Source organism: Cryptomeria japonica, chromosome 9 (genome assembly GCF_030272615.1).
Source record: "Cryptomeria japonica chromosome 9, Sugi_1.0, whole genome shotgun sequence".
Classification (NCBI taxonomy): Eukaryota; Viridiplantae; Streptophyta; class Pinopsida; order Cupressales; family Cupressaceae; genus Cryptomeria; species Cryptomeria japonica.
Window position 1 is genome coordinate 144,004,928 of NC_081413.1, and position 14,810 is coordinate 144,019,737.

The following is a 14,810-nucleotide window of genomic DNA, read 5'->3' on the forward strand; positions in this document are numbered from 1 at the left end:
ATGAAGGCATCTTTATAGTCAAGTCAATCATCTATCCTTGCTTGCCTTTGGGTCTCTTCCTCTTCAAGTCGCCATGATACAATGAAAGTTTTGAATATCTTGAAACCCTTGAGTACAACATTATTTCGATCCCCAATTCACCTCTTTGAAGTGTTCTTGGCTGAGTCCTTCATCTGACTTTCCTTCCATGTTCATCATGACACAAATTCGTCCTCCCCTGGTTTAACTCTTGAATGTTGCAATCACCTTGAATGCCTTGATTGTGGTAAACTCTTCATGATGCTGACTTGCTTCCCCATGCATCAAGCCTGGAAATGACTGTGTTTCACTTTGAAAATTATGTTCTCAGTTCTGAAATCTGATTAATATACTGGTGAAATTTACCTAATTCTGAATGTATGTCTCCTTCACCAATTAATGATTTTGAAAGAATTCACCTCATATCAGACCTAGGATGAACTAAATAGCCCTACATCTCATCCCCTTCAATTCTCGAAATCAGAAAGTGTAAAGTTCTGAGTCTGATTGCATTTATTTTTAGCCTGATTTTTTTTTTGTAATCTTTCAGGACTAACTTTATCTGTTTCTAGGTCTGATCTCAAACCTGATTTTAATGCTTCAGAGCATGATTATTAGATTTGCTTCTTGATTTGCTGTAGATCTATTTCGAAACTGATTTGCTTGGAATGGTTAGCATTTGGTCATCTAATGTGAACTTTGACTTAATCTGGACCTGATTTACTTCTTTTTAGACCTGGTTCTTGCTCCATTCTTCGATGTCTGGTCTGATGATGCTACAGAAGGCTTAGAGGTCTCCTTACAAAATGATGCATTTGGTGGATTTAAGATCATTATTACATAACCTCAAACACCTTGTTTTGATGCTGTCTTTTTCACACCTGATTTCACCTTGCTCTTCCTTTGCTTGCCCATGGCTTGAATTGCTTTTGATTGTGCTTAAAGGTCTTTCATCTTTTGAAGTCTCCCTTAGATGTTGATGTAGTCACCTTACATCAGTCCTTGAAATGAAACTTGAGATGAAAATACTGGAGAATCAAGAAGAATATAATAGAAATAGAATGAACTCAATAATACAAACCCCTCATCAATCAAGCACTAAATACTTCCCTTCAGACCTGAACCTGGAAATTATGATCTTGTCTTAGGAAGATGATGGAAATGGCCTTCAATCAAGCCTGATCAGAACCTGGGCTTCCAAATTCGCCCTTAGGGTTACTGGGATGGACTCAGAATCTACCGAAACTATATCCTGAATGAGCTCTGATTTGTTTCTCTGTTCTTCAATGGTGAATTCCTTCTAAGGTTGAAATGCATTTGATGTTATCTGCCTGCTACAGTTCGTAGGTATGCCATTTTATTTTTCTTTTGAGTGTGTTTTAAATTATTGTGAAATTATTTTCAAGATTTTATATACATGCACTCAAAGGGTATGACACTCTTTTGTTTGAGGACGGCTTACATCAGGTTTTAATTCCATTTTCCATTGTCTACTACCTTATTCAAGTCGGCCTTCTTGACAATGCTCGAGCACTTGCATTGATTCTTTTTACACACGTTTTATTCTTCATGAGGACCTATCTCCATCTGCTCAACATGTTGCCTTTTAGGACCAACCTTATACATTTTATGTTTAAGTCTCCACTCCTTGCCTTAGGTCGGATTCAATGAAGAATAGGCCACACGTTTAATCATTTAGGTCCATACATTTGAATAAGTCAAGACCTATTCATCAACACGTTTCATAATTGATTTGCACTTTCATGATTTGGGTCCTCTTTTATATTTGAGCTTATACGTTTGATTTATACCTATATGCTTAACACGTTTGAGTTAGGTCTAGCCCTATGCTACATGCTTCAGCTTTGGGTCTACACGTTTTGCTTAAGCCAAAACCTATCTTCTACGCGCCTCATTTAGGTCAAGGCCTATCACGGGCACGCGTTTCAAATTAGGGCCTCTTAGTTGCATTTTCGGTCTACACGTTTGACCTTATGCCTACCCTATTTGCTTCTGTGGGTTTTCATGGTTCAATTGCACTATGTAGGGCGGCATTTTGAGGCTCATTTGCACACAGGTTTTGGGTTTTTGTGCTTCATTTGCACAAGGATTTTGGCTTTTTGTGATCCATTTACACAACACAAGGTTGGCAGAATTTAGTCATTTAATTGCTCAAGGAGGTTGCAATTTCTTCATGCATTTGCACAACATTGTCAGCTTTTATCTTGTCATTTGCACAATCCCATATGCTAGGTGGCATTTTGACCTTGAATTGCACGACTAGGTCAGCATTTAGGTGCTCAATTGCACAATGAAATCAGCAATTCTGGTCTTGCTTGCACAAACAAATCAGCATTTTGGGTCTTGTTTGCACAATCAAATCAGCATTTTTGCTCCTTCATGCACAAATGTGTTGGCTTTTTCCCTCTATGCACAAATGTGTCAGCTTTTTTGGGCCTGTTTGCACTAACATGCTGGGTCTATACATAATCAAATTTCTGATTTCTTTCCTTAGCTGAGATTCTGGTCTTCTTCCCTTTTAGGTTGGATTAAGCTTATTTTAGGTCTTATTTATCCTTTCATCCTCTTGCAACCTCAAAAACTTCATTTCAATCAAGACATGACAACCTGCTGGCGGAATTTACCCAGGTCTGATTACAAGTTCATCTTACAAAATAATAAAACAAGTGCAACATATTTGGTGAGGAGAATATTTCAATTCTGGAAAATGACATCTTTTACTTGGAAAGTGATGCCTCAGGTCAGAAAATGGCGAACTACTTGTTTTAGGTCTGATACTTACACCTTAAGATCTGCCCCCTAAGTTCGCTGGGTGCAAATTGAAGGTGTGCTTGAACAATCTGGCCATATTGTGCAGGTTTTCCCAAAGCAACACTTAGCAAAAATTTTGATGTCTTCAATTCTGACCTTAATGCTTTCAGGTCTGATTCCCAACCCTAAGGTCTAATGTCTGTGTTTGCAGGTCTAATTTAGGTCTGAGTCCAAGTTCTAGGCCTAACTTTATGCATTGATAAGTCTGATTCAAAGTGTTTGCAGATCTGATCTGATTATTTTAAGGTTTGATGCTTATTCTTTACTGCTGGGTGCATTGTACATGCAGGGGTGCACAAAATTACACCTCTGTCTCCTCCTAGAGTTGGGTGCCAATTCTAGGTCCAATTGCACAAATTGCTCATGGTGAGTGGGCCAGTATCAGGACAATGAATTGAGCAAAATTTTAACTTGAAAAATGTTCATCTTCGAAGTTGTGATGAGCTCACTACTTTCAGACTTCGTCACTTGGATGTATCTCATCGTTGAAACTTGAAAGCAATTCTAACAACCATCCTTCAAACCTAGCATTTCGCCATCCTAAAACCCTAGGACCTATCTCATGTATGCAAGTGAGACCTTGATGATTTGATCACCAGGAACAACTTAATCATTCATCCAACTTTGACTCCAACACTTAAGCATATCAACCCAAGCGATCAAAGACCTTAGGAAATGTCCTGCAACTTGACAACATTAGCAATATTTGCAATTTGACATCTCCAAATAACCTGACCTCAATTTCCAATCTGACAGAACCAACCTCCTCACAAGCAAAGGGTAATGACTAAGAGATTGACACTAAGCCAAGGCGACAACACTAAAACCCTAAGCCTAAAGCGAAAAAGTAGGGGTCCCATTTGCAATGGGGCGATGTGTGAAAACGTCAAAACAGTGCCCATTTGAGGCCCCCTAAATCCTTGACAAGTATTAATGGAGTTTGATAGAATCAAATCTAAAATTTACTTTGATGATTATTTGGAGTTACTCAAAGTGAGGTATCCAAATAAAACAGGCCTATATAAGTACATAAGGAGGTTGAGAAAGGAAGAGGAAAAATCAAAAGTTGCTAAGGAAGAAATTAGGAAGCAAGAAGAACACTTAAACATAGCCACAAGACATTTCTACAAATGAAACCACTAAGCAAAGACAGAAGAGTTATGCCATGCAAGTTGATGGTAAGGATTTTTCTCAAATTACGTTTTATTGACCTTTAACAAGTGTGCATGCCAGCAGAATGTTGATGTTGATGATTATTGTGTTCATACACTTTACTTTTTACTTCTATGAAGAAGTCCTCTAATTTTGTTTGAGAATAAAAACTTCCCTCACTCAAAGGGTCTTTGTCAACTTGATTATCTCTTCTTCCTTCAAGGGAAGGCAAGAAAGGATTGGAAAGATAAGAGTTCACTTGAAAATTGGAACCAAAATGGTGATACAATGAAGTGGAATGAACATGTTTGCATCCAAATACATGATTTGCAAAATGAGATCCTGTAGAAAGAATCTCTAAAATCTAACTTTAGGATGCATTTCAATAGCCAGTCTCTTCAAAGTTTCCAAATAAAAGAAACCCAAAAATAAAGTTGCCAAATATGTGTCTTGAACAATAAGTTCTTGTAGAAAGAATCTCAAAAATCTAGATTTTAGACGTGTTTCATCACGAAGGATCTTCTCAGTTGACAAATAAGATTTATATCCTGTCAGTAGAAATATACACATCGTACACCTACAAAGAACTATAGCCTTTTAAAAGACTCTGAATTACTTTCCCTCATAATGTTGGCTCAAGTCTATCAACACTAACACATTGTATGGTTAAAGTGCTAAGATACTTTTAATAGAAGAAAAGTTGCTATATGTATCTTCTGGTATACTAGGAAGGTATTAATAAAAATCCTAGTCTTAACTTTCATGGAATCCAACTGCTTAGTTTTGCAAGACCTTTCATGCGATCAAAAAAAACTGAAATAAACAGTATTACCTTTGAAAAATTTGAGCCAGACATTTTTGATAATTCCTCAATAGCTGCTTCCCAAAAAAGCTCATCTGGGGCACAACTCTTTTTAATCCGTGATAAATGAAGCCTTTTTCCAGTTTCCATCACTTGGCAAGAGACCTTGCATAGAAATGTGTTTACAGAGACATAAGAAGTTAAAAATCCAGAGCCTCGAAGTGAAACAGTCCACTTCAAGGAAAAGGTCCATAGAAGAAATGAAAGTGCACAGAAATAACTTTTCAAAACAGATAGAAAAGACTTCCCAACCACACACCTGCTGCAAAGATAATTCAAGTGCAATAATTGAATCTTCGAAGGCCCTTGAGAGGGAATGGTCCCATGCAATCGTTGCTGCTAGAATAGTATAGTTCTCAAACTCATCCAATTCAATCTATTCATGCCTCTACTAGGTATGTTAGTCCCATTTAAGTCAAATGAATAAGAAGTGATTTATATTTGATATGTAGATTTTTAAAATCAAAATTATTGAAATGACATGTGCTTATTAGTAATTACTTTTGGGCAAACTTAATATGAAAATTATTACTCTTACCTGTGGAATAACAAAGTAGAAGGAACCAAATTCCAACCATTCAATTGCTGGCTCTGTTTCGGAATTGAAGCGAATGGATCCATATGCTCTTATGAGAGGAGAATCCACTGAAAGAAACCTGCCACAGAGCGATAGTTAAAGCTTATTTCTTGATATAAGCTAAGCTTGTACAACATAAACAAACAGAATAATACAAGATTGAAGACATTACATGAACAAAAAGTTACATTCTGGTCGAAATAATGCAGAAAACCTGTACTGGTCAAGGGAATCAAGAGTTTGCAATGCACAATAAATTCTTACAATCCCATAAAGATATATGTATCACAATAGAAAAGAAATGGTAATATCTGCTGGATAAAGCAACAAACAATTTACAAACTGGGATACCAAAAGCAACACAAGGACGAGCATCAATATCACTACAGTATGTGGTCAAGATTTCAATCACACACCCTATGTGAAAGTTCTGGTGATTCAAAAATTGGATGACTGTTAGGTTGTAACCCACATCTAGAGACCATAATTCATCTGTCTACAACACATGGTAACAAGCAACAGAAAAGTAGAGTAGTATACAACCCTAGTTTCAGTCAGAACAAGCTTGGTTTTATTCCAGCAAGAAACTTTTTAGGTCAAATGAATTGATTTGTACTGAACCTGGAGCCTTCCCTTATTAAAATAGAAAGGCAAACAAAGCACAAAAACACTTAAACAAGAGACATAAAAAATAAACTAACAGAGCTTTTACCGCAAAAAAAAAAGGAAAAAAGGGCAATGCCCCCTCACAACAAACCTCTAATATTTAGGCTGAAATTAACCTAGTTTCCTATAAACAAAAAAAACTATGATTTGTAAGCTTAATAATTACAACTAAAGAGTGGTTCAGATCTGGATGCAGCAGTAAGCCACTTTCCTATTCAGTGCACCACAAATAAGCACTCCCACTCAGCTATGCTACCAGTTTTGGAACAGATCCTGGTTTGGGTTCCTGCATCCAATTCATGGATCCAGCAAAAAAAAAAAATTGGGGCTGGGTTCATTTTGGGTTCATCCATACAAAAAAATGTCACTTGAAACATATATGTATATATATTTGCAGAAGAAAAATAGAAATTACATTTAAAATACCACATAGCATAATATAATCAACAAAACCACCATAAACTCTAATCATATAATGTCACTTAAAACTTAAATGATATATATTGGGTCCCTAATGTATTTGGTTAACACCAGACCAGACATTTGTTATCGAGATAATGCACTTAGTCAATTCATGTGTGAACCAAAGCAGATACATATGGTTGCAACTAAGCATATTCTGAGATACCTGCGTGGTACTATTGAGTATGGTCTTAAATACACTAATGTTGACTTAGATCTTCATGGATACACTGATTTAGATTGGGCCAGAAGTGTGGTAGATAGAAAGAGCACATCAGGGTGCTGCTTTAGCTTAGGATCAGCTATGATTTCTTGGATTAGTAGGAAACAATCCTCAATGGCACAGAGTTCTACAGAAGCCGAGTACATTGCAGCTTCCATAGGAGCAAGGGAAGCCGTATGGCTAAGGAAACTCCTTGTGGGATTGTTTGGTCAACCTTTGGATTCTACTATCATCCATTGTGACAACCAGAGTTGCATAAAACTTTCAGTAAATCCAGTGTTCCATGACCGGTCAAAGCATATTGAGATTCCTTATCACTATGTTAGAGATATGGTTGAAAGGAATGTGATTCAGCTGAAGTATGTCAGTACAGGCGAACAGACTACAGACATTCTTACCAAACCTCTATCCAAGTCAAAAGTTGAGCATTTTCGGGATAAACTTGGTATGGTTGAAAATGTAAGTTAATTTAAGATTAAATCTAAATTATTTAATTCTGTTGTACTAATATCACTAAAGATGTTTAATGTGTAAACTCTTTTGTCATGTGTGAGACTCCATGACTGCATGGGCCCTGTGAACATTTTTGAAAGGTGATGACTAATCAACAATGAACACTTGTATCTGGTTGATATTGTAAAGTGACGACTTTGCAATAATTGACATCACTATCATGTTGTATATCATGGGACTTGATATCTATGGACACGCCATGATAGTTAGCATCTCAATAGACATTATGGTGGATATCATGAGACTTGATATCAATGGATAACCATAATAGTTGAGATAATCATGGTGGATATTATGTGACGTAATATCCATGGATATGCCATGATTTAATATTCCTATGGTAGGTATCATGTGACGTGATGCCAGTGCACATATCATACTTTCTGAATATATATGTAATATCCCAGATATTTTTTTTTGTTTTTAAGACCAATCAGAATCATCAACCAACATAGAACCCATTAAGGTTAGAAAGCATAAACTCAAAGCTTGTTGAGAAAGCAACCCTTCCACTTTCTGATCACCAAGTGCCCAATGTGGGAAGGTGAGAGCATATGATGAAGAGGGGATCGTTAGATCACAAATCTGCTGAAATGATAAAGTAAATACAATACTGGGCGGCAAGCCAGCCCCTTCCGCTTATCCAGCGGGAAAGCAAGAACTTGGTGATGAACCAACTAAGAGAAACATATAGCAGACACAAATCACTCAACCGCAATATTTCAACGGGAGGACTGAATTACAAAAAACTCAACTCGACCGCTTATGCAGCGGGAGGACTATTACAACCAATCATCACTCGACCGCTTATGCAACAGGAGGACTGAATTACAATTAACTAATGCAGGCGGCAAGCCAGCCTCTTCCACTTTTTTCAGCGGGATGAGAGTTTACAAGCCAGAATGGGTTAGTAGTACTACTACTTAACCTTACAATAACAGAGAGTGAGAGTAGAAGAGCAATGCTGAACATCCAAGATAATAAACATGAAACTCTACTAACATCAAAACTGCAGGCTGGAAATGCATAACCAGCAGCCTATGAACCCACTAAAACACTCATATCTCTCTCAATACTCACCCAATTCACCCCAAAACAGTTCTAAACCAACACTATACCAGCAACGATGAAAACAAACCCAAGGTGAGCTATCAAAACACCCACATTTATTTGGCACGCATCCCAATGCACATCCTAAACCCTGCGCCTAACTAGAAAAGTTCAGTTTGCTCTATTAAATTCCATACTCAATGCAAGGTGCTAAAAACTTACAGGATGAATCGCCAGTAGCAGGAAAGATGAATGAGCCGGTACCCAGAATGATAGAATCGCCTGGCCAAGAGGTATGACCAAAATATAGTTTCAGCAACTCCGCGACAAGCAACCAAAAAACACTCCACGATCTGCAAAACTCACTCACCAACAGCACTGGAAATACAAGGACACGGCTAGATACTATCTTCCAAGTACGAGACTGAGACTTAGCTAGGAAGCCACACTTCAAAACTCAGATTTTCAATCGCCAAACCGACAGCATAACGAAGCAATTTCAAAAGATACAAAAATGAGAGCCCAAGGCTCTCATTTATAACTTCTTACTCCACCAAATTCAAATGCAAATGCTCACAAATACGCCCAAATTCATCTTTCCCATTTGCATTTCATTTACCCAAGTGGACCCAAAGAAGGAGCCATACTTCAAGTCAAAAATCACGCCTAGCCAGCAAGGACCACGATTTATGACTTAGCAAATACTTTGTTGAATAAAATAACATCTCCCATTTTAATATTGGCGTCCCCCTTCCAGACATAAACAATTCGCCTAGCACTTAGGAGACATCATGTTATGCACAATTTCCAAAGTTCATTAATCAGTAGTAAAAATAATAAAATTAATTAAATATTAAACCTTAGGATAAGGAAATAATATTTAATTAAATCACTTATGACTCCAATACTGATTATTAACAAAAACTAGGATGAAGCTAAGCAAGGAAGACCACTGAACTGTTGCAGGATCAGGACCATGTCCACTGCCAAAAATAGAAACACTCCATACCGCCACTTACTAAAAATAGTAAGTCATGAACTACTGCTCCGAAAAGCATGATCTCGCACCCAGTGACAGAGCATGGAAAGCTCAGTAGGATAGTATACCAAAACAGCCAACCCCTGACATACTAAAAATAGTAAGTTCTCGCCTCATCAATGTTTGACCCTAATTCTTCATTCCACATAGCCTACGGGTCTCAAGAATAGGCCAATGGACCACTGGAAGTACATCAACGAGAAGGGGACATTACAACATATATATATGAGTCATGGCAAATATCATGTGACTTGATATTTATGGGCAAGCCATATCTCTTAAATATCACAGTGAGGTGATATCATTTATAAATGAATCCATTGTATTCTGGGATAGAATTAATCCTCCCTAGCTAGAAGGAGTGTTAACGTTTTGTAGCTTCGGTCATATTATTCTAACTGATAAAATCAAATGCTTAATTGGCCTATCGGTCTTAAGCATTTGATATCTATCCTTCACAAGTATTAATCAAATTATTTGCTTTATGTGTTTAATAAGATTCTTGCTTTAATTATTAATCTATGAAATATGATTATGTATTTAATAATTTATATTTATACATTATTAAATACATACATATAATTAAATTGATTATATTAATCATATTTAATCATATGTATATCGATATTGAGTATCGATCAGATTATATATTCTAAGTGAATCATATTATTAAAGTGTATCGGTATCAAATACAAATTTGAATCGATAACAATCGATTAACCTTTGTTATGTATCGGCATGACTATCACAGTCGATAAGACATATCTACGTAGAGACATGTCTCTACGTGGACATGTTCCACGTAGAGGCATGCCTCTGCGTAGGCATGTCTCCCTCTATATGTAGAGGTGGTCAATCGGTACTTGTGAACATACAGAAATATTAAGTGTTGACACAAGCCCGACTGCCACCTTCATCACAGCAGCCCGTATGCTGGTAAAATCAATAAGTAATATATCGATTGTTCCTTTGTTTAAAACAGCACTTGTAGAGAGATCCATATTATTATACATCGATCATTGGAACAGCAGTTCATATTATAATCAATATTCTTAGCACTTGTAGAGAGATCCATATTATTATACATCGATCATTGGAACAGCAGTTCATATTATAATCAATATTCTTAGTGATTGATAATACTGTAATAAGATTTGGAGATTACATTCTTAGATTTAAAATATCCTATATTCAAATCTGATAAAACTTCAACAGGGTTCATTTTGGGTTCATCCATACAAAAAAATGTCACTTGAAACATATATATATATATATATATATATATATATATATATGCAAAAGAAAAATAGAAATTATGTTTAGAATACCACATAGCATAATATAATCAACAAAACCACCATAAACTCTAATCATCTAATGCCACTTAAAACTTAAATGATAAATATTATAAAAGATTCGTTGTTCAATCTTCAAGTTCAATATAAATATTAATATCAATTTCAACAATCAATTTTCAATGTCATAAGGATTTTCTAAATCATCAACACTAGCATCATCATTGACATTAGAAATGAAACATTAAAAGAATCACCAGCAATGCCACTGCAACTTACACTAAAAGTGTGCTCACTTTTCAAAATCAAGTGTACCATAGTGGAAAGCAAAAGAATCCAAGTCAATTTGGTTTGGCTCCATATCCCACAACTTCATAGGGGTGGAGGTATAATGTCCCCAATAGGGTCAAGGGGAGTACCCCTTGCAGGGGTCAAGCGGCAAAGCCCCTAATGAGGTTTGGGGGCAGTGCTTGTTCCCGTCATGATACAGGGTGGGGTTGAGGGGCAAAGCCCCTGGCACCAAGCCCAAATAAAGACCTTCACTACATAGACCTTTGTGACACACCTTTTTCATAATTTTTTTAAACAAAATGTCAAAGCCGGGAAAAAAATGAAAAAGGCAAAAAATGGACAGATTCGCCCTAGGTTTTCTTGAGTTCCCTCATATCCTACCTGGGCCCGTCCCAAATGAACCCGGCACCACTCTTCAACATCCTCAAGATATCCACAAGCATATCAGACAAGATCATGGATTTGGTTCAAACTGAACCCAAAATCAATCAGTGAGCAGGTGGATTTGGTAACATAGTGTTGGTGTGTTTTTTTATGCACACGCAACTCTGAATAAAATACCTAGAGATGTCCTATTCAATATTGATCAAAATCTTCTATGTGCTAAACAGACGGACTGTGTGATCACAAAGACGACTCCAAGGTTCCAAATTCATGCGGATAGTCTGACTTGGTTCTTTGTGATATGCTGGTAATCTCAAAGGGGACTTACACAATTGTTTGAGGAGTAGATCAATCAAAGGATTCTGTTGATTGCTGACACTTTTAACTTTCTCTTGTTTAAATGATTTTGCAATAAGTTCTTTTCAATCCTACTTCTACTAAGACTTGGAAAAAAAAAGGCAAAAGGATGAGGGTTTAGGAAGCTAATTCTAACCCTAATCTAATCCTATGAACTCTGGAGACGGAAATTGCAAAACTGGAATCCAAAACCAATTCTTGCTTCGCCAAATTTAACAACTACACAAGAAAGGTGCAATCTTCTAAGGAATTCAAAAGATTTCACATCACTCATATTCACTAACATCTTCAACAATGAATAAAACAATAGAAGTTAAATTTCATTTACTAGTTCAGGATAACTTTGCACGATAATTGAAAATCATCCAATTATCAAAATGGAATATCCCCTCTTGTTATATGACTGATTTATGCAAAGAATATTGACAAACAGTTGTCTTTTAACCTTCAATCTGTTGTTAGAAGTTAAATTTCATTTACTAGTTCAGGATAACTTTGCACGATAATTGAAAATCATCCAATTATCAAAATGGAATATCCCCTCTTGTTATATGACTGATTTATGCAAAGAATATTGACAAACAGTTGTCTTTTAACCTTCAATCTGTTGTTCTAAGTTTCAGACTACATAACCCTGCGTGTTGTTGACACTGGACAGCCTTTGCATAATTCTGCGTGTTGTTGACACTGGACAGCCTTTGCATAATTCTGCGTGTTATTGATTCTGATGCAATTTTTGGTTTTTGCTTGTTTGAACATATAATTGCAAATCCTTGAATTTGAAAACTAATAAATTAAACTACATGAAAGAGATACAAGGATAATGCAAGTACAAATCAACATCTACAGCCAAGTGACATTATGTCAAACAATTGGCATGCAACTATCATTGTTGGGCATAAATGCACATCACATTAAATACATAAGTCCAATTTCAAACCCCTTTATTGCAAGCCATCCCAAGAACAATGTTGTTATAAAGACGGCCAAGACTCTTGGCTCACAATGACATATATGAAGCTATACTTGACCATGTATGCACACCTACAGCAGCAACATTAAGCTCCTAATTTGACAATGCAAATAGCTATGAATTTCAAAGGAACCTGTTTATAGAAGCACCCTATGCTTGCCGGTGAAGAAGCAACCAATATCTAATGAAAAGAGCCCCTCTTTAGCTCAAATCAGAGCCTTTACCCAGCCGCCCTGTTCTGAAGTAGATAGTCAATAATAATTTTGTTTGCAGCTTCTGAGTGTTCTCTCAAACACCAAAAACTATCACCATACTCTCATCAATGGAGCGCTCTAACTAGGTAAGGAAATCGTGGCATAATTAGGTCTCCATGTGTGAAATCGTGGTGTAACTCTGACTAATATGCAGAATGAAAATAACTAAGCTTCCACTTCAGAATATAGAAGATGTAATTCGACACTTTTTTAGCACAAATGATGAAGATTTCCAGCACCCAAAATGTCTCCAAGATCCCTAATTCAAACTTATCAAAAATTGGCCCTTGGCCGCATAATTTGGCACCAAATGAAAGGACTAAAGTATCCCCTCCAATCTGCAACCCTTCAGTGGATCTCCCACCACCACAGTTATGCTATCTGTTGGTGTAAATAATTATTCATCATGGATTTTATTACACCTTACTTAAGTTTACTTAGGATAATGCATTTTATAGTAGTTTGGGTATGAGACACTTGGGTGTTTGTGCCACATTGGGCTAGTGTGTGTAGGAGAATTTCCACCTTTTATGGTGTTGATCTTGTCACTACTTTATCATATCCACTTATTGTGGAGTGATAATTCCACCTTCGGTGGGTGATCCACCTCATGTGGAATATTTTATTGTTTCTCCTACCTACCACACCTATTTCCTACCTACCCTTGTTTCTTATTGAGCCACATGTCATGATTGTGTGCTCATATATCCATATTGCCTTGCCTATATAAGCAAACTCATATTCATTGTATGAACAATCTTTTTTATCTATTGATGAGAATACAGTTTATTCTTGTCCTATATTTTGTCTCTCTATTTGTGCTTTCCATTGCCTCTAGATCTTGGCAAAATCTCACATGGTATCAGAGCCATTAGAGTGTCATTGATTTGCCAATTGAGAGAAATTTGATGCCATTTGGGGTTGTGTATTTTGGAGTTTTCTATTGCAGGTTATTATTGAAGCTTGATGGGTCAAATCTGAGGTTACCATTGGATTGAGGAGGTCCAAGAAAGTCAGTTTTGCCTTTTGTTTCATCCAAATCGGACTTCGAAGGCCAAATCTAGAGGCATTTGAAGTTTAAAGCTTCGACAGAAATTTTTCAGAAATTATAATTTTGCAGGCAATTTTCAAATAGTGATATCTCACTCATCCGGGCTCCTTTTTTCAAGCAATTTTTTTTTTGTTTTGGGGTAGAATTTCATGATCTGTACAGTGGTGCAAGAGTTTTCTGATTTTCGGATACAGGTTTTTCTGAAATCGTGAAATCCCAATTTTTACAACTTTGGAGGCTTCGTTTGGGCTCATATGGACTCCTTTTCAGGTGCCGTTTTTTTTAAAGTGCATAATTGTTTGTCTACTTTCATAATCTGCCATTAGTTTACAGTGATTTTGAGTAGAAATTGCACTTTTAGTATTTGGTCATTTTTTGGCCTATTTGGTACTTGTATTTTGCTTGGATCTCAGTTTAGATCACTAGCAGTATTTGTTGAAGTCTCTTATATCTCATTTTGAGAAGTTGTAAAGTTGACATCAGAAGTCCACCTTGCTTTGTTTTGCAAGTGGCCCATTGTACACACACTAAGTATAAAGTGTCAAATCATGATTTGAGGGGGGGGGTACTTTGATTGATTGAATCATGGATATTATTACACCTTACTTAAGTTTACTTAGGATAATGCATTTTATAGTAGTTTGGGTATGAGACACTTGGGTGTTTGTGCCACATTAGGATAGTATGTGTAGGAAAATTTCCACCTTTTATGGTGTTGATCTTGTTACTACTTTATCATAACCACTTATTGTGGAGTGATAATTCCACCTTCAGTGGGTGATCCACCTCATGTGGAATATTTTATTATTTC

General features: G+C 36.6%; 1 protein-coding gene across 7 annotated transcripts in view; it reads right to left on the minus strand.

Moving 5' to 3' along the window:
- The window catches only part of LOC131059381 (protein PHYLLO, chloroplastic), a 342,343-nt gene that overhangs the window by 308,645 nt on the left and 18,888 nt on the right, over positions 1-14,810 (minus strand). For 3 of the 7 annotated variants that reach the window (XM_057992608.2, XM_057992601.2, XM_057992594.2), the window contains exons 4-6: positions 5,403-5,520; positions 5,124-5,240; positions 4,835-4,969 (exon numbers count right to left, since the gene is read on the minus strand). In XM_057992608.2, coding sequence (XP_057848591.2) covers positions 4,835-4,969; positions 5,124-5,240; positions 5,403-5,520 — 370 coding nt within the window. Of the gene's footprint in view, positions 1-4,834; positions 4,970-5,123; positions 5,241-5,402; positions 5,521-14,810 lie in introns of those variants that run through there. The other 4 variants (XM_057992626.2, XM_057992612.2, XM_057992619.2 and 1 more) reach the window with 2 other exon arrangements.